Consider the following 25,226-nt stretch of genomic DNA (forward strand, 5'->3'; position numbering starts at 1 on the left):
TGCCCTGATGTGGCCGGTGGGGTGGGCAGGACGGGCGCTGGGGGCCCCTGCCTCGGCATCGCCCTTCATCCTCCCGCAGCACCCAGGGCCCCCCATGGCCACGCAGACACCACTGGTGCTGGGGCAGGTGCTGTGCCCAGTGCTGCCACCACCCGCCGCACAAAGCCACTTTGTACAGGGCCAGCCAGGCACGTCCCCAGCCTCCCCCCCCATCCCATGCTCCAGCGTCACCCCATGTTGCCTTCCTTCTCGCAGGGCAGGGTGGAAAGCAGGGCCACACCAGGATGGGGCACAACCCCAGTGAACCCCTCGGCTCCTCCTCATCCTCCCACTGCCTCCATCTCCTTCATCCCCAGCTTCTTCCTCTTCCCCGCGGCACCCCAGCAAGTCCCATTCCCCCCCAAACCTCCCACCCCACCAGGACTGATACTTCCTTGAGGTGCAAATGGAGCAGCCCAGGCTCTCTGGTGAGCTTCAGCCCCACTGTCCCACCTACTCCAAGAAGTCACATCACCCCGGCAGATCTCCCAGCCCTTTTATTTGCTCAGCACCCATCACATCCATTCAGCAAGAAAACCATGGCCCAGGCACCTGCAAAACCTCATGGCATTCCCCTTCGCAGAGCAAGCGATGTCTTTGGGGCTGTTTAATCCTCCATGCCATTTCCAAGTCCCAAAATAAACCCTGGAGGCACAAACCTCCTTGCAGAGGGTCTTCTGAATCACAGACCTCCATTAAAAGATTCTCTGCATTACCTTGTCCGAGCAGTTAAGAAATCTCCTCCTGATTGTACCCCCCCGCCCCAACACACCCCTGAACGCCCCCCCCCCCCCCCCCCAAGCAATTAGAGCAGAAATTCAATGCACAGAAAATGCGAGCTGGACAGGAGAAAAGAGTCTGCATGAAGGAGGCAAAGCCTTGTGTGTTGCAACTGGGGGCAGGTCTTAAGACTCCTTTCACCAGGTAATATTCTCCTGTCCCTTCGCTCCTGTCTTGCCTCCACAGGAGCCCTGGAGGCAGCACCTGGGCACAGCAAGCCAGGCAGCCACCGAACTACAAAGGAAAGGCCAGCACAGCCACAGCCCGCTGAGGGTCACAGACTCCAGACCCAGGGGTGAACGGCAAAGCTGCTTCCCAGGGGGTAGTTCCAACCCCCAGCAGACAGAGCCCGAGCCACCCCCGAGGCTCACCCCATCTGGGGATCGAGTGTGGCTCATGCCTCAGTCTCCCCATGGGGAAAGGGGCCCACAGGGAGCGGCACCAAAAGCATGGGGGGTCCAGGGGTCAATGACACGGTCCCTCCTGTCCATCCCCCTCCCTGAACAACCTCCTTCACTGCCAGCCGCCCTCCGCAGGGGTGGACAAGGAGCCCCCTGCTATACCCCAGTGGGGCCTCAGACCCCACATCCACTGTCAAGGGCTCTCAGCTGGGCTGGGGGCCGAGCTGCTGCCTGGGCTGGGCTTGGCGAGCTGCCGCAGGTCCCGTGCAGACCTGACAGCCCACTGGGCCAGCTCCCGCAGCACCCCCAGGCCCCGCAGCTTCCTCTCGAAGAGGCCCAGGTGGGGGGCTGGGGGGGGCCCAGCCCCCTCCTCACTGGGGGGTCCACGGCTCTCCAGCCGCAGCAGCTCCTCAAGGTGGTAGGCAAAGGCTGAGACCTGGAGCAGGACGGCCGCCAGCGCCCGGTCCAGGGCAGTGTCAGCCTCACCCAGCTGCTCCCGCTGCTCCTCCAGCATCTGGGCCAGCAGGGCCCGGAAGGCCCGGTATGCCGCCAGGTTCTCCAGCAGCCGCTGGGTCCCCGTCTGCTCATCCCAGCGCTCCACTGCCGCCGCCGGCACCCCCTCCACCGCTGCCACGCTGGCTGAGGCATCCAAGCCCTGCCGCTCCACCTGCAGGGGCAAGAGCAGCCAGAGGTCAGCAGCAGCAGGAGAAATGGCGGGGGATCCCCACCCTGAGCCCCACCTGTGCAGCTTCATCACTGACCAGGAGGCACTCGGGGCAGTGGAAAGCTGGGTGCTCGAGGTTTGCCCAAGCATCGGCTGGCAGTGCCAAGGCCCAGATACCGGCAGCACTTCATCCCCCACCTCCGCCGTGGGCAAGAGCCCTCGCGCCCTGGCACAGCCGCCAGGAGCCCCCTGGACCCCGGCAGCGGCAGCCACCCCACCAGCATTCCCAGCCCCACGGGCAGCTGGAGGGAGCAGGGCAAACTCACATAGGTGTCCAGGAGGTCGATGACGTCCGAGCGCATCTTCCCAGCCAGGCGGATGCCTCGGCTGCACAGGTCGCGGCGCCGGAGGGTGGCTGAGGTACCGTCTGCTGCAGCCATGGCCTGGGCAGCTCTAGCATGCACCAGGCTCAGGGCACAGCGCCTGCCTGGCCCCGGCAGGACCATCCCTTGCTGAGCTGGTGCATTCCAGCTGGGAGCTCCACTCACACGTCCGCTGGCCTGGCTCTCCCCCTCTTCCACGCCTGGGGCCTGGCACAACGCTGTAAATTCCCGCCTCTGGGATCAACAGCGACAGATTATTTCCCTAATTCCCCCGTGTATTGCTACTCCAAGCGCCTTGCCCAGAACCGTCTTGCCCAGCAGCAACAGGCTCCCAGCCCTGTCTCTGACCCATTCCTCCCTCCCAGCCACACAGTGAGATTAGCAGCACACTAATCCCCCCGGCTCATGCCAGCGTGTGGGAAACCACTGCCGGGAAGAGGCAAGCAAAGCCCGGACATTGCTCAACATCTCAGCCTGGGCAGCAGGCTGGGGCCTGAGCAGGGCAGAGCGCTGGGGGTTCGCCAGCAGGGGCCTGAGGGGAGCCCCCGGGCTGGAGATCCAGCTGCAGGCTGGGCTGTGACCCAGACCCTGACAGAAGGCTGCAGGGGCCTGTCCCAGCCACCTCCAGCCCCCTTATTCCCCCACAGCAGAGTGGGACCAGGTCCCCAAGGTCTAACCCCCTCCTTTCCCAGAGGATTCTACAGACAGGGGAAGGGGTCCTGGCCACCCCAGGGCAACACCAGCCCCCTGCCACAGGTGAGGAGCTGCATACACCAAGACAAAAATAGCCCTTTTGGTTGGCTTGCTTTTTCCTCAGTGTTTATTTTGGTTATGTACCACCCAGATTAAAAGAAAAAAAAAAAAAAAAAAGAAAAAACAACACAACAAACAAAAGACCAGGAGCTGAAAAAGCATTTTCCCTTTACTATCACGGTACACCCAGCCCTGCCCCAGCCTGGCTGGGGAGCTGCCGGCGGCCCCCCCAGCCCCAGCTCCCCGGGCCGGTGGCCAACGCAGCAGCGTCGTTGCCACCTGGTGGCTACTGCAAAAAGCGCCGCTGAGCTCCGGGAGCCCCCCGCTCCGGCTGGCTCAGCCCCCGGCCCAAGCCCCGCGCCCCGGGGCCACCCTCCAGCCCCCACGCCGCTGCCCGTGCCGGGCACAGCGCCCGCAAGCTCCGGGGCGCTGAGGGCAGACGAAGGGCCCTGCGCGCCCTCCGTTCCCTCCCCGGGAGGAGAAAAAAAAAATAAATACCGGGGGAAAAAAATACAAAAAAGTTTATTGCAAACTACTACAATAATTTATTGAAGCAAACTGCATGCGAGTGAAGGAGAGACATCGAGGGAAGGAAGAGCCGCAGGAGGGCTGTGTCAGTTATAGGGCTTCAAAGGGGAGTGGGAAGGGAGCTACACCAGTCTCTCCTGCATCGGGGGTTAGCAGGCTGTGGTTAAAGGACAGACAGGCAACTGGCCAAGACCAGAAAAAAGAAAAAGGAGAGCTACAAGAGGTGTGGATGGAAGGAAAAGGCAGGGGATCAGAGGTGGCTGGGCTGGGAAGTAAACGAGCTGCTCGATTCTGTGTCCCAGGAATGCAGTCGACAGCAAACTCTGCTCTGCTAGGGGTGGCGGGGGCAGACGCAGGACGAGGCAGCTTCCCTTGCCTCCCAGCCAGGTGCCAAGTGTCACGTCACCAGAGGCGAGCAAGCCCTTGACCCAAAAGCATTTTAGTGCCATCCCTCAGAAAACAAAACCCCCGAGCTCTCCGTTTAGTGTTCTGTGCAAGCCTCTGCCCACTCCGCACCTCCCACAGGGCACAGGGGCAGGGCATGAAAAGCAGCTCCAGCAGCATGGTCTGCAGCAAGCGTGGGGACAACGTGGCCGAGCTGCACCACGGGAGCTCATCTGCTACCGGTGGCCAGGATGCAGGCCAGGAGACATGCCACCACATGACTCCCCAGACAGAAAACGCACACTGCTGGGGGGCGAAACCATGCAGAGTTGGGTTTGAACACGTCTCATTGTGCTGCTTCTCTTTAGTTGGCATGGGGAGGGGACCAGCTGGCCACCCAAAAGCTTCCTGCTGGAAATCACAATGAATTTGATCCAAGCAAAAGCAAGAAATTGGATCATCCCAACTGAAGAAACCGGTTTAGTTTAACACCGTACCATCGCGGACCTGACATGCACCATCCCAGGAGACCCGCATTCAGGTATGTTGGGCCCTCATCCTTATCTCCGAGAGGCTTGTGGCCAGATGCATCTCCTGCAGGCATGGGAGCCACACCGATGCTGCGATGCAAGAATGTGGGATGCCCACACCCAGGGCATGAGACACCACGGCTGCAAACTGTTCAGCCACTAACCACACCAAGACCAGCAGTGTTTCAACTTGCTCTGACAAAGATATCAGTTGTAAGGGGGGAAAGGAGGGGGCAAATCAGGGCATATGGCCCAATAAAAGTTGTCAGGCTTAGGCCACAGCTGGATTTCCAGGCAGCACACGGGACAGAGCGGGTGTTCAGTCAGTTTTCTGTAAAAAGTTCCCAATTAAATTCCATGTTTTATTGCCATTCTCCAGACCCCAGGTACCCTACCCTATTTTGCCTAGCTGCTGTGTGCTACAGACCAATTTAGCTGATGTTCTGCTTGGACAAGAAACTTCAGCTCTGCTCCCGATCACATAAACCCAACTGAAAAAACAAGCAAACAAACAAAAAGCCCAGGTTATTCTTCACCTCTTCCAAAAAACACTAAGAATTCAAGGCCACTGAATCTCCACACAGTTTCAGGCAAGAGCAAAAAGATCCAAGTCTAAATGGGATATGATGTGTCTGCTATGGAAACTTCTCCAAGGGCTCAGAGCTGTCCTAACTACACCGGCAGGTAACACTTGAACTGCCACGTTTTACATAAAGCAGGGTTGTTTGCACAGAAGAGACCTTTGAGAACATGGCTACACAACACCCTCCCCCCAGAACAGGGGCAGGGAGATGAACTGACAGCCCCTTAAGTCCTGCATCAGTCTATTGCCTTGGATAAGCAAGCCCGAGACAACCATACCCAGTCCCTGCTTCTGTATCTTTATCTAGACCTGCAAAGGAGAGGCGGAGTTGGATGAGGAGCACAACATTGCGCAGCAGCAAGCAGCTCACAACCGTCCTAACTCCCGAGAACAAGTTCCTGGCTAACGATGTTCTTCCCTGAAAGGCTAGGGAGCAAGGGGGAGGCAAAAAGAGTATTTAATGCAAGGAGCTCACCCCGACCTGGGAGGGAGGGAGACAACAGCCAGCTGTTCCATCACTCACCTCATCCTCCTGCTAAAACGCTGCTGCAGAGACTCCCACTGCAAACAGGCTCTTCTCCAGGGACTCTCCCTCTACTCTGGAAAAGCTGCAAGAGACATCTGACTCCAGAATGCTGCCTTCACCTCAGCTCTCCCAGCTGCTGTTACAATGGCACTCCCTGCAGCTCACTAGCGCAAAGGAGCCTACTAGGAAATAGCCTGAACCCCTTCCACCCCCGCCCCCTAAGAACATAACTCAAAAATACCGACCCTTTTTTAATCAATAAATAAGGAATCTTGTTACCACAACACAAAAAATGAAGCATGTTCAAAGTGCAAATTACTGTCGTCAAACTGGGATGCTCCTCCTTGCCTCTCCCACGCAGGGCTCCCATAGCCCCCGGGGCCTCTCCAAGCAAACATGATCTATAAGCCAGGGCGTTCCCTCGACTTCCTGCCAGAGCTGGAGCAGAGGAGTGCAGTGGGGAGAGGGACGTGCGCCGTTTCACAGCTCACCCTGCTGAGGGGGCCTAAAGTGCCAAAGCCGAACTCCCAGCCCCGGGAGGAAGAATGAGACTGCAAGGACCAGAGTGCAGCGATGCATAGAAGTTGGGACCAGGGGCGAGAGGGAGTCCTAAGAAACCTGTCCAGAGCACATCAAACGCTTTCTAGTTCGCAAGTGGGGCCACATCAAGGAGCCAGAAAGGCACCTGCTTTGGGGCAGAGCGAAGGGTTTCAGCAGACTCCCCTCCCCTGGAGAAATCCATCGCTCAATCCAACTTGCTCTGGTAATGGCAGCATGTGCCCCTTTCTACAAAGGAGCAGTGGGAGAGAGAGAAGTGGCTGGGAAAGAGGATGTGCTGTGATCCACGCTGGAGGGGAGCAGCCCCTTCGGTTATTTACTAGTATTGTAAGTGTTGTTTAACTTTTCTCTCTTTCAGTGAGTGTCTCTTTTTCTTTCTCCCCCCCTCCCCCACCCCCCAACACACCCCCCCCCCCGCCCCTCCTTTTAAATACAGAGTCCAAACTGTCCCAGCACCCACGTGCTCCCCACACACTAGGGTCCAGTGGAGTCTGAATCTTCGATGAGCACCTCTGTGGTGGCTCCCAGGATCTCTGTGTTCATGACCAGCCCCTCCGGATTTGCACTGCTGCCACTGCCTACAAAGAGCTTGCCATCAGCCACGAGGCTGACACGCTCTGCCCCACCGCAGTATGCCTTCGGCATCCCATCAGGGTTCAGCAGCAGGCAGTCTGCTGGGGCAGCACTTCCCAGGGGGTCGGGAAGGAGAGGGAGGCCCTGGCCATCAGTGGGTGGTGCAATGGCCTCAGGATTAGTGCCCAGGATGTCGGTGCTGGTGATCAGGGCACCCGCATTGGCAGCCAGCGCTTCAGCAATAAGCACTTCAGGGTGGCTCTTGGCTTTGTGGGCCACAACACTGTCCTTCTTCTCAAATTTCTTGCCGCAAATGTTGCAGGAGAACTGGTAGAAGGAGTCCGCATCATGCTTCTTCATGTGCCAGTTGAGGGAAGCCTTCTGCCGGCAGGTGAATCCACAGATCTCACACCTGGGAGGGAGAAGAGGGAGGTCACAACAAAGGGACATCCCCACGAACTCGTGGGGACAGCCCAGGAAAACAGCAGGGGCTCATTAAAATGGGATGTCACCATAGCTCCAGCTCTTCCAGTTTTATTTGCAGAGGGCTTACGTTCCTCAGATCTCTACTGAGACACTGCCTCAAGGAGCCAGTGAGACAAGCGGCAGCTCAAACACTCCTGCAGGTGTGCGTTTAAAGAGAGCCGAGACACCAGGAACAGGTTCCAGCCCTGACTTCAGAGCTGCCCCTGCTCTCAGTGCGGTCCAAGAACGGGTGCATCCAAGGGTCCCTCAAAGTAGGAGGGCAAGAGACAGGCAGAGGTACTCACTGCAAGGGCTTCTCGCCCGTATGGATCATTCGGTGCACTGCCAAGTTATGAGAACTCTTAAACGCCCGGGCACAGTACTCACAGATGTAATCCCTTTGATCTAAAAAGCAATACCAGTTTGAGCATTACTCTCCCCACAGACCTGCTCCCTTTCCCAGTTCTCACATGTTACAGGTAAAGCTGCCCAAGAAGCAGCAGAACTAGAAGCGCCAGCAGGCATGGCAGAGGAGGAGGTGTCCCACAATACACCACACCAGCTGATCTGGAGAGTTAAGGTGTTAACTCTCCTAAGAGCTAATTATCTGTTCTGAGCAATACTGTAAGGACTGGCAAATTAGCATACAGCTTGGCTTGGTTTATTCCTCTACAGAGCCCCTGAGTGATACTTGCCAAGAGGTGAATTAAAGACTCTAGAGCCTCTCTCATTTCCTTAAAAGACAGTAGCCCAGAAGGAAATAATACCCTGCTGCTACTGCAAGTCTACGCCACCTGCCTTGGCTTCACTGTCCCCAGAAGTCCTAGAGGCTTCTCCATTTTCCTCCCTCTGTCTGTTCACTGACCCGAGGAGGAGTTTGTATCTGTTTCCCACCTCCCTGTACCTGTGTGGTGTTTGGCGTGCCGCAGAAGCTGCTTCTGGAGTCGGAAGAGCCGACCACAGGAGGGATGAGGACACACATATTTTTTCTTCAGCAAGTGCTGGTACTTTATGTGATGCTATAAAGAAAGAGTGAAAGGTTGTAGACTCTCTCTTTACATAGCTAAGAGCACAGCTGAGACACATTGATCCCAGATGGCCCCTCAGCAGGCCACCAGATCCAATCACTGACAAGACACCCTTATACCATGAACACAAACACTTTGATCTCTGTTGAGAGAAGAAAGCCAAACGAATGTGAACATGTAGCGACAGGACAGATACAGACACACACGGCCACAACTGGCCGCCACTGATTAAGTTTACCAAAAAGACAGTGTTAGAAAGGAGTGCCTCAGTGCCTCCAGTGACAGATTAGCTGCCTGTTCCAAGCAGCCCTGCCCTGCCCTCACACATGCCCTTCAAGAAGTGAAAAATCTGAACCAACCTGCAGGTAACGTGGGTGAGCCAAGACTGTGCCACAGCCTTCCATCTCGCAGCGGACATACTGTATCGGAGGCTTCTTCCTAAGGAGTCAGTAAGGAAATGGGCAGAGCGGTTAGCTGATGCATCTGAAGCCAAGGCAGCAGCAAGGTAAATGAGTGCAAGTGCAGCTCAGCAACGTGAGAGCAAAGGATTACTGCTCCAGTATTCCTATTTGGGCTATGCTAATAGAGACCCTGTCTAAGAGTTCCCTCCAGTCCTAGCACTACTTAAGGTCTCTCCCCAGGGCCAAGAAAACCCCAGGAGACAGAGACTTCCCAGAACCTTATTACTGGGCAATATCAGGCTGGGGATCAACTCAGAAGTGGGGAAGACACAGCATGCTGCGGATATCCCCGCCTCCCTCAAGGCAGACTTCTATACCGTGCAAGAGAGTTGGCTTTGAGACAATGAACATCTGTGTGAGATGCAAAGGAAGCAAGTCTTCAGAACAGAAGTGAGTAGAAGGGATTGCTTACCTTCTTTTGGGCAGCCTTGGACTCTTGTCATCCTTTCTCCTCCTTCCCCTCCTGTAACAGGGTTACAGAAACAGAACTGAAAGAAGCTGCTTTACATTGGTAACGGGCAGAGTTTTTTAAGTGTATGCTATAAAGCAGGAGCACATTCTAAGAAATACTACAGAACTCTTCTACACTTTTAGGCTGAAGAGTAGTAACACCGCAGCCAGCAAGTCAGCTGCTCTGGCAAGTCAGCCACCTGCTCTGGATCAAAACACCTGAAAAGTTTCTAAGGAAATGCTCTTGCAATAGATGGGCAGGTTCCCTAAATAAGTTAAGTAACCAAGCCTCCACAAAAATTTCCCTTGCATTTTGCAGAACTGCTACCTCACACAGAAGACCAATCCTTGTGGAGCTGTGGTGCCCATGTTTCTGATAACCTGAGTGACAACTTTTTCTGCATGACATTTGGTGGCATGTGGCAGACCTCAAATCACCCAGCTTCTGCCAACAGTGTCAGGCTGCGGCTGCATGACTACCCGCTAGGTTTAGCATACAATGTATTTTTGAACATGGTTGCCTAGCTCAAATGTGTCAGCCCACCATTCACAATTGAGTGGCTACCAGTAAATAGGTATCAGAAAGCTACAGTCCAACAGGCTGCGGTTAGAAATTACCAACTCTTCTGCCACAATGAAGCGAGAAAGAGCTATTTTAGAAAATCCTCAACCAGGCATCACACACTTCACATTTTTTCTTTTAAACCTGCAACTGTCCAAACAACTTGCGACCTTATAATTAAATTCATCCCTTTCCAGGCTGCACACCAGCACACAAGATTCTGTTCCAGACAGTTAGCAAGCTGTTGCCTCATTAACTGCAAGCTCTAGAAAAATCAATCCAGTGCAAGTTGGTGACAGATTCAGAGGAAGGCAACATTCTTGAGCAGGTCCTCAATCCGGCCCCCGGTATTTACAGACCCCCCCTGCCGGGGTTTGGGGGAACCAAGCAGCCGCAGATGACTTCCTGCCAGTTCATCCGCGTGCCGGCCCCCTGTTTAAAAAGTTTGAGGACCCCTGTTCTTGAGAAATAAATGCTTCATGTGGTTTGCTCTCACAACCCCTCCCATTTCCTAATGCATTTTTTAAAACCATGTAATTTTGCCCACACAGTCCAGGATTGATGGTGCACCCCGTTTCCTCTGCTCTGCTGGGTAACATTTCATACCACACTAACAACATCAATCTGCATGACTAGAAAGAACGGGATTAGTGATCTAGCAGCTATTTTGCAGTCTTCTGAATTAACTATAGCAGCTTATACACCTGTCAAGACAAAAATCTATGTCTGAGCAGACCTACACTTACATGTAAAATGCACCCTTCCCAATCAACAGCTCTGCCCAGAACATCGTGCCTGCTTGATCATATTGCTGCAGAGACACTTACTTATTGATAGAAGTCTTTTCTAGACACTGTACTGAGACATCTTTATTGATAGCTAGACTGTGCCAGTAACATGCTGAACAGGCACTCAGCATTCAAACCAAACCCTCTGCAGAAGCACAGATTTTATTATGCACAAAAGTAGCGTCTGATCCAACCAACACAACCACGAGCCTCAGAAAGCCACCTCTCACAGAAAGAAAAAAATTATCAAAATACCAGCATCCTTACTCCTCTCCAATGTAAATCAGCTCTGCAGCAGCTTCGAAACAGCAAGAGAAATTAGAAAGGTGTGCAGAGCCCCACACCGCAGACCAGCAGAGGGAGCCCCATTTGTTCCAATTACTCAGAGGAACTAACACGCAAAAACTGCCTTCCCCCCCCAAAGCAGGGCTTTGACACAGACACATAAATCCAATCTACCTTGCTTGCCAGAAAGAGAGCTTCAGCGCTGAGTTCCAGTGACAGCATGCCCAAAGGTTTTGAATCTCCACTCAAAGCACTAGTGACAGACTAGGCAGCAAAAGTTTTTTGCTTTATTTCTCCAAAACGAGGGAGAACACAACTTTTTCCTGAGCTCTGGTATTTTAGTCCCAGATGTACAAGGAGGACACGTACCACATTAGATGTACAAAGTATTCCTGTGTCTGCCTCTAGGCATGCAACAGAAGAGATGTTGCCTTCCCAGGCTGGCTTTCTAATACAGTCTAGTACACTTCAGACATCACAACAGAAACCAATTTTAAGAATGCTCTGAAGTATTTCGTGCTGTGTGGCCATATCTAGGTAGGTGGACTAAACCACAGTACGGAGAAAAACTCCCCAACTTAAACTAAATGAAAATACCAAGCCTTTTGCTTTTCCTTGCCTAACGTGCAAGACGGAAGCAGAATTTCTATCAGAACAAAGATTCTGCTCTATTATCTTTCAGGCCCAGAGGAGGAGGGAGGAAAACACTCTTGTACCCTATTAAGAAAGCAAAATACACAATACACACTGCTACATGTAACTGTAGAGTTTTACTCACTTCCTTGGCGGTTCTTCGTCTTCCCGAAACTCACTCTCTTCTTTCACTTCTACTTTAATCTCTTTCTGTTTCTCTTTTTCCTCCTTCCCCTTGCTAGCTTTTCTCCTTTGCTTTGGCGCTTCCCTATGAAGAAATAAATACAACATATTACTCCAATACCCTTCCCGTTGCGTGTGTTTTACAAAGATTTAAGCAAAAACTAGATCACAGTCCAGGTCTATTTATCTGAAGTCCCACTTCTAAGCAGAAGTATGAACAAGGATTAAGGAAGAACCCGGCAGCCAGCAGGGCTCCAAAGGCTTTGGTCCATTAAAAAAACAGTCTCAACAGCTGTAGGCAATATTTAGAAAACACAGTGCCCAATGGGAGCCATTCCACTTCAGCAACTAGCACAGGTTCTTTGGGTCATATTAAGCTCATTCATCTACGATGTCACAATTTTTTTTGGTCTAAAAAACACAGTAAGAATGTAATCCAATATACTTCTCTAGGTGGGGCTTGTAAGTTTCATCTCTTGGATCATCTTTGAAGGGAACTTCTTCCTCACTGATGAGCATCTCATCATCATCACTGCTATGAGAAAAGGAGAACAGAGAACTTTGCAGCAACAGTTTAAGCACTACCAGAGGAATATTCATGCATCATCCCCCAGGATGGAAAAAACGCTATTACATAGCACCTTCTCATCCAGCATGACTGGGGAAAGCTAACAGCTTGCACTGACTAAGGAGCATGATGACAGCTAAAACAGACAGGCTAGGCAGAGCAGTCTCCTCCTGTGAACCCACCTAACGATAGCATCTGCTCCTGAAGGAATAAAGCTACCAGGTGAAACACCCAGACCAAATATTACTATCCATTCCTCCACAGTATCTCCTGACACCTGCAGTCCATCTGCAATCCAGACTGTAAATGCAACAGTCCAGGACTAAGAACAGAGCTACCATCCGTCCCATAGATCCTTTCACAGAAGCATTTATTTTGAAAAAACCTCAGGCCCTTATCTTCCCTTCTTGGGACACTAAATAGGAAGAAATACCACAAAACAGAGCTTCCTACCTGATTCCAGCTGGAGACTGACGTTCTTCTGTGACCTCTGAAAGGAAAAGTCACCATTAGGTTTCAATCTGTGTTCGCTGCAGTGAGCAAATCTGTCTCAAGATACCGCCGTCAACATTCAGTGCCAGGAGCGCTGGTGGCAGAAGGTACTCATGACCAAGAAGCACCATGCCCCTACCAGCCACAGTCTGCATAGAGCTCACATCCAGCTCCCTTCAAAGGTTCCCAAGACCTGGCTATCTTCAGGCACTTTCATCAAAGGGCTTCCCACGTACCGTATTCAAGGTGGTCTGCATTTGGCTCTGATTTGCAGACAAGCTGCAGGGAACCGGTCTTGGATCTGGAGGCACGCGAGTTCTCAGCATCACGCTGGCGGGCCACGGTGGCTGACCGGCTACTGCGCCAGCTTCTGCTAGGCCTGGCTGTGCTGACAGGAGGGCTTTGGGTGAGGATACTGGAAATTTCCTTCTCTTCCTTCTCTTCTTTGGGATCTGAAACACCCATTGCAATCTCTTTCATAACAACAAAAACCTTAAATCCCATCATCAATCCACACTCCTCTCCATTACATGACGTTGAATAGCATCGCTGCCCTGTCTACTCTGACAGGGAAACCACTGATTCTTACAGATTTGAAATGTAGCTCTGCCCAGCCAGCCAGGACGCACCCCAGGGCCTTACCTCAGCAAGCCTTCCTTTAAAACTCTCAACACATTTCCTACTGCCTCTAAGATGAAACACAAATATTTAAAAACAGCTTACACTTCTCTCTCAAAAAGGCTTATGACTACATACTGGCTCCGAACTCCCCTAAGCACTACAAGACAGACACTCAAACTTCAGCAACTGCTTTATGAAAGACTAGCTTCAAAATTGGACCACATCAGAAGTCATGTTTGGAGAATCCCCCAAACACGTATTTAATCAGAACTGTACACCTGATAATAACTCAGAGGGATCTGAGCTGGATGTTTCTGGTCTTATTATAGAGCAAGGAGCATCACAAGCACTGTTAGCCTGAGGTGTCTCCACCCATTCATAGCTTCTACAGGTGGTTTCTTTTTGGCTGATGGCTGATCTCCAGATAGGTTTTGGCAAGATAACAGAACTGGCTGAAATGTCCATGTGAGCAAGTTCATCCCTTAAAAACTAAAATTCACAAGGACAGTTTGCTTGATCTCACTTCTTGGTGCTTGCTGTGACACTGGGCCTTAATGAACTCAAATTCAAATGCCTTTTGAAATTTCACAAGCGATGTGCTGAAGAAATCAATCCCAAGTAGCTGGCTACGCTCAGCACTCCAGGTTTGCCACTGCTTTAGTACACAAAGCCACCTGCAGCACTCTGCAGGGCCTGCACTCTGGGCTAAGCTCTGACCCACTCCTTTTTACCCAAATACACTGCTGTCTGGTTTCAGGTGGGTTTCTCCTGCCGGAGCACCTGCCAGTAGTACCACTGAGACGCCTGAGAATTTATCAAGCATTCGCTGGCAAAGTCAGTGGACAGTCCTCTAAGGACTGGTCAGGGAGCAGCTCTGCCATGCCAGAAGTCCTGGTGAAGAGCAAACTACACATCAAGAGCCAGGAGCATGCATCGGCAGTGGGGGAGGTCCACAGCATCTTGGGTGCCATTCACAGGAACACAGTCAGGATACAGAGAGACACTGTTCATGTCCTTTACTCAGCACTCGTTAGACAGCATTTGGATTCCCCCTCAGTTTTGGACTCCCACCACGAGAAGGTTGGGGGCTGAAACACACAACCTGTGAGAAGCAGCTGAGGGAAACATGCTTGTTCAGACTTGAGAACAGAAAACCCTAGAGGGACACAACAGCAGCCCTACAATGTACAGGCAGGCTATCAAGCAGCTCAAACCTTCTTGCTGAAGTGCACAGCAGGGAGATGAGGGGCAGCAGTCGTCATCTGAAACAGGGAGGTCCGACTCAATAAAGGAAAAGCATTTTTCCCCCAGGACAACAGTCAGACACTGGAAGAGAAGCCCAACCCTCTATGGAGCCGTGCAGCCTCCATAGAATCAGACAGGTTTGGGTGGGAAGGGACCTTTAAAGGTTATCTAGTCCAACCCCACCTGCAGCGAGCAGCGGCATCTTCAACTAGCCCAGACCACTCAGAGCCCCGTCCAACCTGACCTTGAAAGTGACCAGGGATGGAGCATCGACCACCTCTCTGGGCAACCTGTGCCAGTCTTTCACCACCCTCATGATAAAAAATTTCTTCCTTGTATCTAGTCTGAACCTACCCTCCTACAGTTTATAACCATTACCCCTTGTCCTGTCGCTACAGGCCCTACTAAAAAGCCTGACCCCATCTTTCTTATAAGCCCCCAGCAAGTATCGAGAGGCTGCAATAAGGTCTCCCCAGAGCCTTCTCTTCTCCAGGCTGAACAACCTCAACTCTCTCAGCCTTTCCTCATCAGAGAGGTGTTTCACCCCTCTGATCAACGCTGTGGCCCTCCTCTGGACTCACTCCAACAGTTCTCTGCCCTGTGCTGAAAACTCCAGAGCTGGATGCAGTACTCCAGGGGAGTCTCACCAGAGCAGAGAAGAGGGACAGAATCACCTCCCTGGCCACGTTTCTTTTGATGCAGCTGAGGATACTGTTGGCTTTCTGGCACATATTGCTGGCTTATGTCCAGCTTTTCACCCATCAGTACCCCCAAGTCCTTCTCTGCAAGGCTGCTCTCAATCCCTTCATCCCCTAGCCCATATTGGTATCAGGGGTTGCCCCGACCCAGGTGCAGGACCTTGCACTTGGCCTTGCTGAACTTCACCAGGGTTCACACAGGCCCATGTTTCGAGCTCATCCAGACCTGACTGGAGAAAGCCCTGACCAACATGATGTGAACTCTGTGTTGAACCCATGTTAAACAGCAGGTAGGACCAGAAATATCCTGAGGTCCCTCCCAACCCAAAATCTCTAATTTTGCATCAAGCCTTTTCAACCATGTCATCCTTTTACTTCTAGCATGTAGTTTGCTCTGCATGACTCACTCATGAATCCTTGATTAACAGGGTGGGAAAAATCAACATTTGTCTGGGGAAAAAAACCAACACCTGACTGGAATACAGGACATGAAGCATCACAACTTTGTTGTTAAAATGGCAACCAAGCCTGATGTCTTGCATGTCATGTCTAAAGCCCACTTCATCAGAGCATGAACCATGCCTTCCTTTTGCCTTTCTGGTTTAGCAGCTCTCAAGGTGAACTATGACTGCTTTACATTTTTAATCCTATTGTGAACATCTTCAGTTTTTCTGAATGCTAAATCAAATCCAAATACACTTGAAGCCATTCTCTAGAAATTTTCACCTCAAACACTACTGCGCTACCAGCGACAGCGCACACTGCTGCTCCTGAAAGGGGTTTACTCCCTTGGAAGATCAGGCATTCAGCTGATTTCTTAGCAAGAGCCAGTATTTCAAAGATTAGACTTACGGAGTTGAAACAGACCTCCCTCAGAACACATTACTACAAAGCACACTTGCTTCATTTCTCTGAAGTGAAGATGCTTAATAAGGCTTTCCCCATGATTTCTCCTTTTTACTTCTTCCTCTACTTCAGTGTGCTTGTCTAACAGATTAATTGCATTTTTACACGCCATGAATACCCATGTACCTCCAAAAACCCCCACCGTTAGGAGAAGCATCAAATATTTACTTTGAGGTAGAACTCAAAGTAATACAGACCTAGAGCTATTAGTTTAAAACCCTTATAATTCTAGGCCCTCCCAACAGGGGACACAGGTCCCTGGTGCAAGGGTCAGAGCTGCACCAGAAAACGTGTATCTGTAAAGTATTCAGCTGTACTAGCAGCTGGAGTCAGCACTCGCCAAGGCTTTGCCTGAATCTAAAAAAGCAAAATATTTTTATAAATTTTTAATTTAAAAATTTTTAATAAATTCTACATCCTTCTCACGCCGAGTTTCCTTTTTCCTTCACAAAAACAGCCTTCTGATGAATCCAGCCTGCCTGTCAAAAAATAACAAAAGAAAAAAACCCCAACCATAAAACCAAAAAACCACCCCAAATCCACTAAACACAGACAGCAACTGGCTTAGAGAGAAGAGCAGTGCTTCCTCCTCCCGCTGCTCTCCTGTCACACCCAACATGGTGTTACAGGTAATCACAAGCCTGTCACTTGGAGGTGTTGCAATATTAATGGCATCTGAGGATTCCTCCCAAAACTTCCAGTGTTTGGCAGGAAGTAACAGGACTCACATGCACATTTCGATCAGGAGCATGGCTGTCCTTGTCTCTGTCACCAGTGGAAGGAGTTAGGAGATGCCTACCTCTCTTAACTGACTACACGGGGACCTTATTATTTTCAGTCCTGTCTTGGGTACCACATTTAGCCTGATTAAATCCAGGCCCTGCGGATGAACACAGCGTTAACCCTCTTTTCTCACAAATGCCTCTCCACAGAAAGCCACGCTCCTTGCTCCTCCGTTAGTAGGATTTGGCTAGTGGCACAAAGCAGCAAAAGAAACAAGATAGAGGGAATAAACATTGCTATTACAGATAATCAGGCTCTGCTCTTCCAACAAAAAGGACGCAGCTTTAATCTCGAGACTGAAACACAGAAAATTTTAAATTAGAAAGGCTGTAGTCAATTCTGCATTTAAAACTGCATCAAACTTGTCAACACCACTAGCTCTGCCTAGCTGCAATTTCTCTGGAAATTTTGTTCCTGTCCTCCCAGAAGATGCAGGGAAAATGGATTGTAGGCCAACACCCTGTTATTTTGCTGCAAGTGTCAACAGTGGTGATGGACACCAGTACGTAACAACTCAGACTTCAGGAGGACAAAAGGATACATGAGAGACAACAGGCATTGAGACACCCCCAGTGCAAATCAAAAAGAAGCACCAAGCATTTATTTTTCAAATCAGCTGCTGCAAAACAAATTCTAGGTCTTCCTTTCAGCAGAGCCTGCCGGCCAGTTGGCACAGACAACCTCAGATTAAGATCCAGTGCTGCTGTCTTTTGCTGAAATGACTTTTTATGGGGAGGCAGCAACAGAAGCTACGACTTGGCAAAATAAGTATGCCAAGAAGCGCCCCTGTGCTCCCGCTCCCGCTGCTCTACAGTACCGATGTTAATTATTATCCACCTCATTCCACGGCCTCCAGAGAAGTTAGCTTTGGGAACTGTGTGGATGCCTGCATCCTACAGAAAGTCACTCAAGAGAGATGGGGAGCATCCACTTGGCAAAGCCCTACCGATCCTTCTGTCTTTTGGCTCCCGAGTTCTTCCTACCTTGAGCTCTCCCTTAAGTCCATCACTGATAAGCAGCTTTCATTCTGAGGTGCTTTCACCATTCTGCTGATTCTGCCCAATAGCCATTAAACTTAAGAGTGTCCAGGGCAGAAAACTCAATATAGATTTGAATGATGGTACACAGGAGGTATCAAACATCCTTCAACTTTAAGATTTTTGAAGAAAACACCAGTCACTGGGAGAAGGGGCAAGAAAAGGAAACCTGGGAGGAAATTAGCTACAGAGCTGTAGCTGTGTTATTGTTTAGACAATCCCAAGACAAAAGTCTGGGCACGGCTCTGCTTCTTAACAGAGTTTACCCCAGTAATGCTCCATCTCTGCTCAGCATGCTAGTCAGCATGGATTCCCATTTCAGACATGCAGCAGCAACATTTTCTCATTCACACTCTTAATTCTGCCCCTGGAGCACTGCACGCAGGGTTACCAAACCAGCAAAATCATCTCTACCTCAGAACCTGTATCATATTTTCCTACGTATACCAGCACTGCCATGAACTGAAACATAAACACCAAAGCTTGTCTGCTGTCTCCTAGACCAGGAGGTAAACTCACCCTTACAAGTCTCAATTCCTCCCTATATCATAGATCCACTTTGCAGGCAGGATACCCACAGGAGGCCAGAGATACTGGCACTCACTGTCTCGTGCTTTGTTTCTTGCTTCATCTACAGCTGTGTCACTCGCTGGCCCCACAGCATTTTCCTTATAGGAGACTGTCCCGAGAACAGGGTGCTTACTGCTTCTTTTTTACATCACTGGATGCACAACAAGCGTTAAGAATGTGTCTGGGTAACTGACAGCAAGCCGACAGGGGCCTGAGCACTAAATACACATATCGCATGGCCAACACCTCCCTGACCTCTTTTCCGGGCACTGAAGGAAAACAAAGTCCCGGGCACAGATCAATTACCCATTGCAAAGAGCAGAAAGGGAAAGTCTGAACCAACTGCATTTACTTCCTGAAGAACAAGCAGTACTTCCTTCATCCCGTGACTCACATGATCATGTTGCATCTGTCCACCGCTCTCCTACCCCCAGTTTGCCTAATAACCTGCGTATGCAGTGGCTAGGTTGGTCTGTGTTTTGGGAAAGATAAGCAGGTAGCCAAAGAACAGGGACCCAAGTCACCACTCCCCACAGGAAGGGTACGCAGAGTAACGCTAGTACAGGTGCCATTTTGCAGATTCAGCAGCACTGCTACGAGATGCTGCTGTCCTCAGGTTTCATTGGGGATGAATGGTGGAAACCCTCTGGAAGGAGAGCTTCTTGCTTCTGCTGCTTACAGCACAACTTATAAAAGGCTGGTTTATGCCAAGTCTACAACTGGTGTATTGCTGCGCACCAGCCCTGCTCTACCAGCAGCTCAGAAATCCACTCGACAACTCTCAGAACTGGGAGTTGTTTGGTACTCCCCATCTACTTGTACCAGCCACGCTTGTTCAGATGTTCAAGCTTTTATTTACCAACGCTCTTTCACCCTGCAGCTCAGAGGTAAGCTTGTTGCAGTAACAGATTCCTCACTTTGACATCACAACAGTAACAAATATCCCTGCCTCGATATCTATCCTTGACGCATAGAAAAATAAAACTTTCAACTGTTACAAATTAACAGTTTGTTGATACTAACAAGAAATTTTCTAAACTTTGATTTATGAAGTATTTGAAAGCATCTTACTAATCCTGAAAAGTAGACACTTTCAGAAAATAACCTACCTACAAATAAGTGAAAGGAAAACAAACTATGAATTATTAAGTAACAAAACAATTAGGAGAATAAATGCACCACTGCATATACACATCTCAGACTGCAACTTAAGATTTAACATAGGAACCACACAACAGATAAGGCACTGAACATAATTTCATAATGACACAGACAAAAATGAAACTCAGGGGAAAAAAAAACAAAACAGTGTAAACCTCTATCCTAACGGCTCCCTCCTGCCAAAGAGTTGTGAAATTGTACATATGGGACACAGGAAAATTGTTTTAGGAGTCAAAGTAGGTCTGGGCAATCAGAGTTATTTAAATTCAGCACGTTTTTATAAGGTTTGACTTTAAGTAATGACATTTCTCTCTCAAAACACTGACAAAATCTTAAGGGAAAGCAATCGTTACCGAAAGAGCATGAAGCTTTAAGAATGCAAATAAAGAAGTATAATGCAAGCTATCTATGCCACAAAACCATGTTGTACAACTACAGTCTTAAAAGTTTTCCATCTTTTTTTAATCTGTGAAACCTTACAGTTTTTCTAGCAGTTAAAAATGGACTGCTGAAGAGCCGGCTTGCATGTCCAACCCATTTCCTTCCAGAGCCATTGAAGAAACGGCTCCCTGAGCTCCCCTGAGCTCCCCTCTACCCTGAGCCTTCAGATTGCAACCTGAAAGCTACTGTGGTGGGAGAATGGCTGCAATACCAACCACCCACAACGTGCATTAGAGTAGCCTCATACGAAAAAAAACCCCAACTACATTATCATGGAACAAATCATTCAGATAGTCACACATGGGATACTTTTTTTAGATATTCACTCATGTGGAGAACTGTTTCTAATGCACGGTTTCTATAACCATGTGCTGAAGATGTATGTAAATACTGCTGGCATCATCCTCTAGCCCACACTGTGCAAGAAACCTTGGATTTCCAAGGAGGTGAGTCTCCACGCATGTGGCACTACATCTCTTTCAATCACAACTGTACATAATAAAGGCTTCATGTGGCCCTGTGTTACCTCTCCAACAAACCCTTCTTTCCACCTTTAACAGCACTACTACACGGCTTGCTACCTGCATGCACCTAAAGAATTACATTTGATCTCATTCTTATAATTGCAAAAAAGCATCAATACCAACGTAAAGTCGCAAAACTAAAACATGCAAGAAAAATAACTTGCATAAACAAGGTCCGCATCTAGTAAGTTTCAGCTGCATGACACAAGCACAGCAACATTAGACACAGATATTCAGTGATCTGAGTGTTCATCCATGGCATATTACACTTGTACAAATGCTTCCAACCCCACTCTTTTTCTTCCTACTGCGGGAGAAGTACCTTTTTGCAACCTGCAGCTCTAAAACCTCAAAGACAAAGCCTGTATGCTTTGGGAATGCAGTGAGGCAGGGGCTCTACCACTAAGCGCAAACCTGGCATCTTTATAGTCAGCCACTACTCCAATGCTCCCTCTTGAGCAAAACCTCCTGGTTTTGAAACTGAAATTGATTGAAAGATTTCATTCAATCTCTTAAAAGTGGCTACTAAACAGCAGGGATAGAATCTTACAAAAAGGTGGACAGTCAGAAACTGCTTTAGCTGTAAAAGTAAATTGGAGAAACACATTTTGTTTGACTGCTTATGTGACTTTAAGAGTCACCGTAAGCACAGAATTTTCAGTCCAGTGATGGAAAGACATGAAGTGTATTCATTAAGTCCATATTCAAATAATTAAAATTATTCAGGCCTAACTAAAATGAAATTATTCCCACGAGAATATACGGTGTTATGGGAAGTCAAATGTGAATTATACTACACAGACTGACTCTAGCTACATGAATTTATTTATAAGCTGAGATTAAATGTTCTACTTATGTAACTAATATTTCTACAGAAACACATTAGGGAAATATTGCAATTGCATGACTAAGCAGGCAAGACAGGAAATACAATTGGTAGAGCTGACTTTGCAACTGCCTTCACGAACACTAGTATGGTAAAAATCGCATACTAAAATCTGACACAACAGACACCTTCGACTTTAACCTTCCCGTGATCTTCCCATCAGACCTGCACAGTCAGACCTTTGTGCCTGCGCTCCCAAGTTGATAAGCAGAAAAGCCCTCTGATTTCATGGCACTGTACAGAAGAATGTGAAACTTGGCAAGTAGCTTCTCTGTTATAATTGACAGCACAAATTTAGCCGTGATCGCACCCATCACCCCAAGGTTGCTTTACCAACAGTAACACTGGTGGTTTTACTTCAAAATATAATCCCAGACACAAGGTAACAAAACTTATGAACAAACTTCGGCACAGCAAGTTTTTCATTTCTCCGACAGATGAACAGGATGTGTCACCAGGTACACCTCACGTGCACAGGCCATTTGTCCTGTATAGAGGCTAACAATTACGGCTGAGCTCATGCAAATTTAATATTCTACACTGGATTTAGTATTTTACAGTAAAGGGTAACAGAATTTAATTCTGCATGGTGATTTGCAGAACTCACACCAGTTAAATGCTAGCACTCAAGTCAAAGCCTTCACCAGAACCACTCAGCAGCTTTACTGGATTTCTCCCCCAGCCCAGCTTCATCCAGGGGTGAAACGACAAATGGTATTTTACTTCCCAGAAGTATGGAGGACTCCTAGCTACTAAAAACCCTACCATGCAAGCAAAGCCGCAATTTGCTTACACCCGATTAGGCTTCTTCAAACATTTTATGCTAAGGGATGAAAAGAGGGGAGTGGGAGGGAAGCTCCTCTCCTGGGTAGCACATGATCTGCCTGAGGAAGACACTTTATTTAGTCTGTTTCTATGTCTTCCCCAACAAGCACAAGCACACAGCAAGGACTTTGTTCAGCGTGCAGCTGGGACACAGAAGTACAGCTTTCTCACCTCTGTGTTTTTAAAAACTAAACAAGAAACAAACACACACACACAATCACCAAGGCAGACTTCCTTCAGGCTAGAAGTAGTCACCACTTCTCAGTGCCAATTCCCATGCAAACGTTCATGCCACCCATTTTGGCTACAAGTCTAATCATAAAAAAAGAGCCCAAAACATTTATTAAGTCCTTTTGCCACTCCCACATTCGAGGACAACTGAATCTCTCAGAGCACAAAGTTAAAATCTAAAATGGCTAGAGTGCAGACATCCACCAAACCTGGGAAATTTCAGACTGATGTTTGTCATTTCCAAGCACATCCCAAGAAAATGGGGTAAAAGCGGGACTATTCTGCCTGTTTTCCACCACTATATGTAAACATTTCTGCTTAAGGGTATCCTAAACACTGAGAATCACCATTAAAAGGTGTTGTTAACATTATACATGTATGAAGTGACAACACCATGCCTTTTTGCACATTTCAGCAAATTTGCTTTGACCTAGAAGGCTGAAGGTCTTACAACACTCTGTGCACCCTTTATGCTGTAAGAGGTAAACACACACATCAGTTAATGTGTGTGGGGTGTCTGTGCTATACACACATCAGTTAACTCTGCTTTGGTCTGCAAAAATACACCTTGCCAGCTAGAACTGTGATGGATTTCAACACCCAAATGGAATAAATCTATAGACTTATAGGAATAAAGTTAGAGAGTTACAGAATTACAAGAATAAAGGCAACCTTCAAGACACAAATGCCTGAAACCAGAACTGAACAGCTCCAGCAGAAAGTTGAATTCATTTGCACAGGTGTATGACCGTCTTTCCTCACTATTTCATTCTGTGACAATTCTCTAGTGCCAGATCAAAACCAACAGTACACAAAACCTTTTACTTGGAACTGCTTCAGAAGTCCTTTTTTTTTTTTTTTTTTTTTACAAGAAGCTGTTAAGTAGACACAGAGTTCATGTAGCTCACACTGAAAGAACAGAAAAGTTCCGCTCCTCGTCACAGATCCCCACAGTTGGACTTTCTTGATTTAGACCCATTAAGCCTGTCCCTTGCCTTCAAAAGTTTTCTTTTTCACCCCTGAAGACATAAGAAATTCACAATCCAATAAAGCTAGAAAAGGACGAGCATAACTATTTGAATACTCCTACTTCCACACGCCTTTCATGTGTCTCTCGAGGCCCTACACCTGTATCTGTGCCAGCAGTAGGACAGATGCGAGCCCAGGCTTTGCCAGCTACTTGGGACCACTGTGCAACAACAGCCATCAAGCTGCGGTGTGGCGCAGCCTCAACTTTTGCTAGCACAGCAATACCCTAGTGGCTATGAGGAAAAGTAAGTTTTTGCACGTTGGGCACGTGTGAACATCAGCAGCAGCTTATCGCAGCTCCATGATCTTGAGAGAGACCTTGGAAAGAAACTGCATGTCATCAAGAAACAAAATGTTCTTTAAAAAGAAAGATCCAACAGATGTTTGGCTGCCTTCGTGGGAAAGCCCTGACCTTCTTGGTGGAAAACAACAGGAGGAGGGAATAATTCAGCACTTACCTTTACCAGCCGTTTTATCCGTGCACCTGAAAAGATACATAAGGCAAGTATGAGGGACACCGTTCAAGGCATGGCGGCGGGGACAAGAAACCGAAGGACGTGGAAGGTGAGCCCCAAGACCCGGTTGCGGGCGGACCCGTCGCCCGGCTCACACACCGCCGGTTTCGGCTCTCACCCAGAGAAGGCCGGAGGCTGCCCCAGCCCGGCCTCAGGCGGGGGGTCTCTGGCTGGGCTACCCCTCCCGCACACGACTGCCCGCCGCCCCGCCAACCCAGAGGCAGCGAGACGTGCCCCCCCTCACGGGAAAACCGTCCCCGCCGCCCCGGCACCGAGGCTTCGGGCGTGCGGAGCCCGAACAGGCCGGGGGCGGCGCGGCGGGCACCTGGCAGCCCCGGCCGGCCGGCGCTGGAGGCTCGGCGCGGCCCGAAGGCCACCCCGCCGCGGCGGGCCTTGCCCAGGGACCGGCCCGGCCCGGAACAAAGAGGCGGAGGCGCGGGCAGCCCACGGCGGGAGGCGGGCCCCGGGGCCGCTCGCGCGGGGTGGGACGGGACGGGACAGGACGCGGCTGCGCCGCCAGCCCCGCAACCCCGCGACGGGCAGGGGCCCAGCGCGGTGCCGCAAGGCACTCACCCGACCCGGGGGGCCTTCTTGGCGGCGGGTGGCGTCTCGGCGGGAGGTTGCTCGGCGGCGGGCCGGGCCCCAGGGCTGCTCCGCCGGCGCCGGGGATACTCGGCCTTACGGCGGCGGGAGGCGACGGCGGCTCCCCCTTCGGCCGAGGCAGCGGCGGCCGCGGCCCGGCCCCGCTCCCGGCCGCCCCTCAGCACCCGGCTGCCGCCGGACTCCTCCCCCTGATCGGCGGCGGGCGGCGGTGGGCGGCGGCGGCCCGTGGACAGCGGCCTTTCTGCCGCCGCCGGCGGGCCCTGGGCGCGCGGCTGCTCCTCGGCGCCCCCCGGCTGCTCGGTGCCCGCCGGCATCAGGGCGGCGAGCGGCGGGGCCGCGGCGGCTGCTGCGCGCTCCTCCCCCGCTCCCGCCCGCCGAGCCACGCCACGCCCACCCCGGCCGCGCCTAATCACTGCCCGCTGCCCACCTTCACGCGGCACCGCCGGGCGACCCACCCCCTGCCCGCGCCCACCAATCCGCGACCAGGAGACGATGGGTAACCCCGCCCGCCACCCTGCCTCCCCTCGCCCCGCC

At 50.4% G+C, this 25,226-nt stretch overlaps 2 protein-coding genes across 3 annotated transcripts; both read right to left on the bottom strand.

The window, feature by feature from the left end:
• Positions 1 to 828: 828 nt before the first annotated feature.
• Positions 829 to 5,706, bottom strand: CNTF (ciliary neurotrophic factor). Its single transcript, XM_055722789.1, has 3 exons — positions 5,569 to 5,706; positions 2,211 to 2,501; positions 829 to 1,887 (listed from the first exon to the last, which is right to left on the bottom strand). Exons 2-3 carry the CDS (start codon positions 2,388 to 2,390, stop codon positions 1,414 to 1,416), a joined length of 654 nt encoding a protein of 217 aa, XP_055578764.1. The 5' UTR covers positions 2,391 to 2,501; positions 5,569 to 5,706; the 3' UTR covers positions 829 to 1,413.
• On the bottom strand, positions 3,524 to 25,038 carry ZFP91 (ZFP91 zinc finger protein, atypical E3 ubiquitin ligase). 2 transcript variants are annotated; one of them, XM_055722784.1, is made up of 11 exons: positions 24,663 to 25,038; positions 24,033 to 24,058; positions 12,854 to 13,069; positions 12,579 to 12,615; positions 12,003 to 12,089; positions 11,520 to 11,642; positions 9,069 to 9,119; positions 8,555 to 8,633; positions 8,072 to 8,186; positions 7,473 to 7,572; positions 3,524 to 7,114 (listed from the first exon to the last, which is right to left on the bottom strand). In XM_055722784.1, the coding sequence occupies exons 1-11, from the start codon at positions 25,004 to 25,006 to the stop codon at positions 6,604 to 6,606; spliced, it is 1,689 nt and encodes a 562-aa protein (XP_055578759.1). In that variant the 5' UTR covers positions 25,007 to 25,038; the 3' UTR covers positions 3,524 to 6,603. The 2 variants fall into 2 exon arrangements, with proteins under 2 accessions (XP_055578759.1, XP_055578758.1); XM_055722783.1 differs by having other exon boundaries at positions 12,003 to 12,092.
• Positions 25,039 to 25,226: the final 188 nt, after the last annotated feature.

This window comes from Falco cherrug, chromosome 10 (assembly GCF_023634085.1).
Source record: "Falco cherrug isolate bFalChe1 chromosome 10, bFalChe1.pri, whole genome shotgun sequence".
Classification (NCBI taxonomy): Eukaryota; Metazoa; Chordata; class Aves; order Falconiformes; family Falconidae; genus Falco; species Falco cherrug.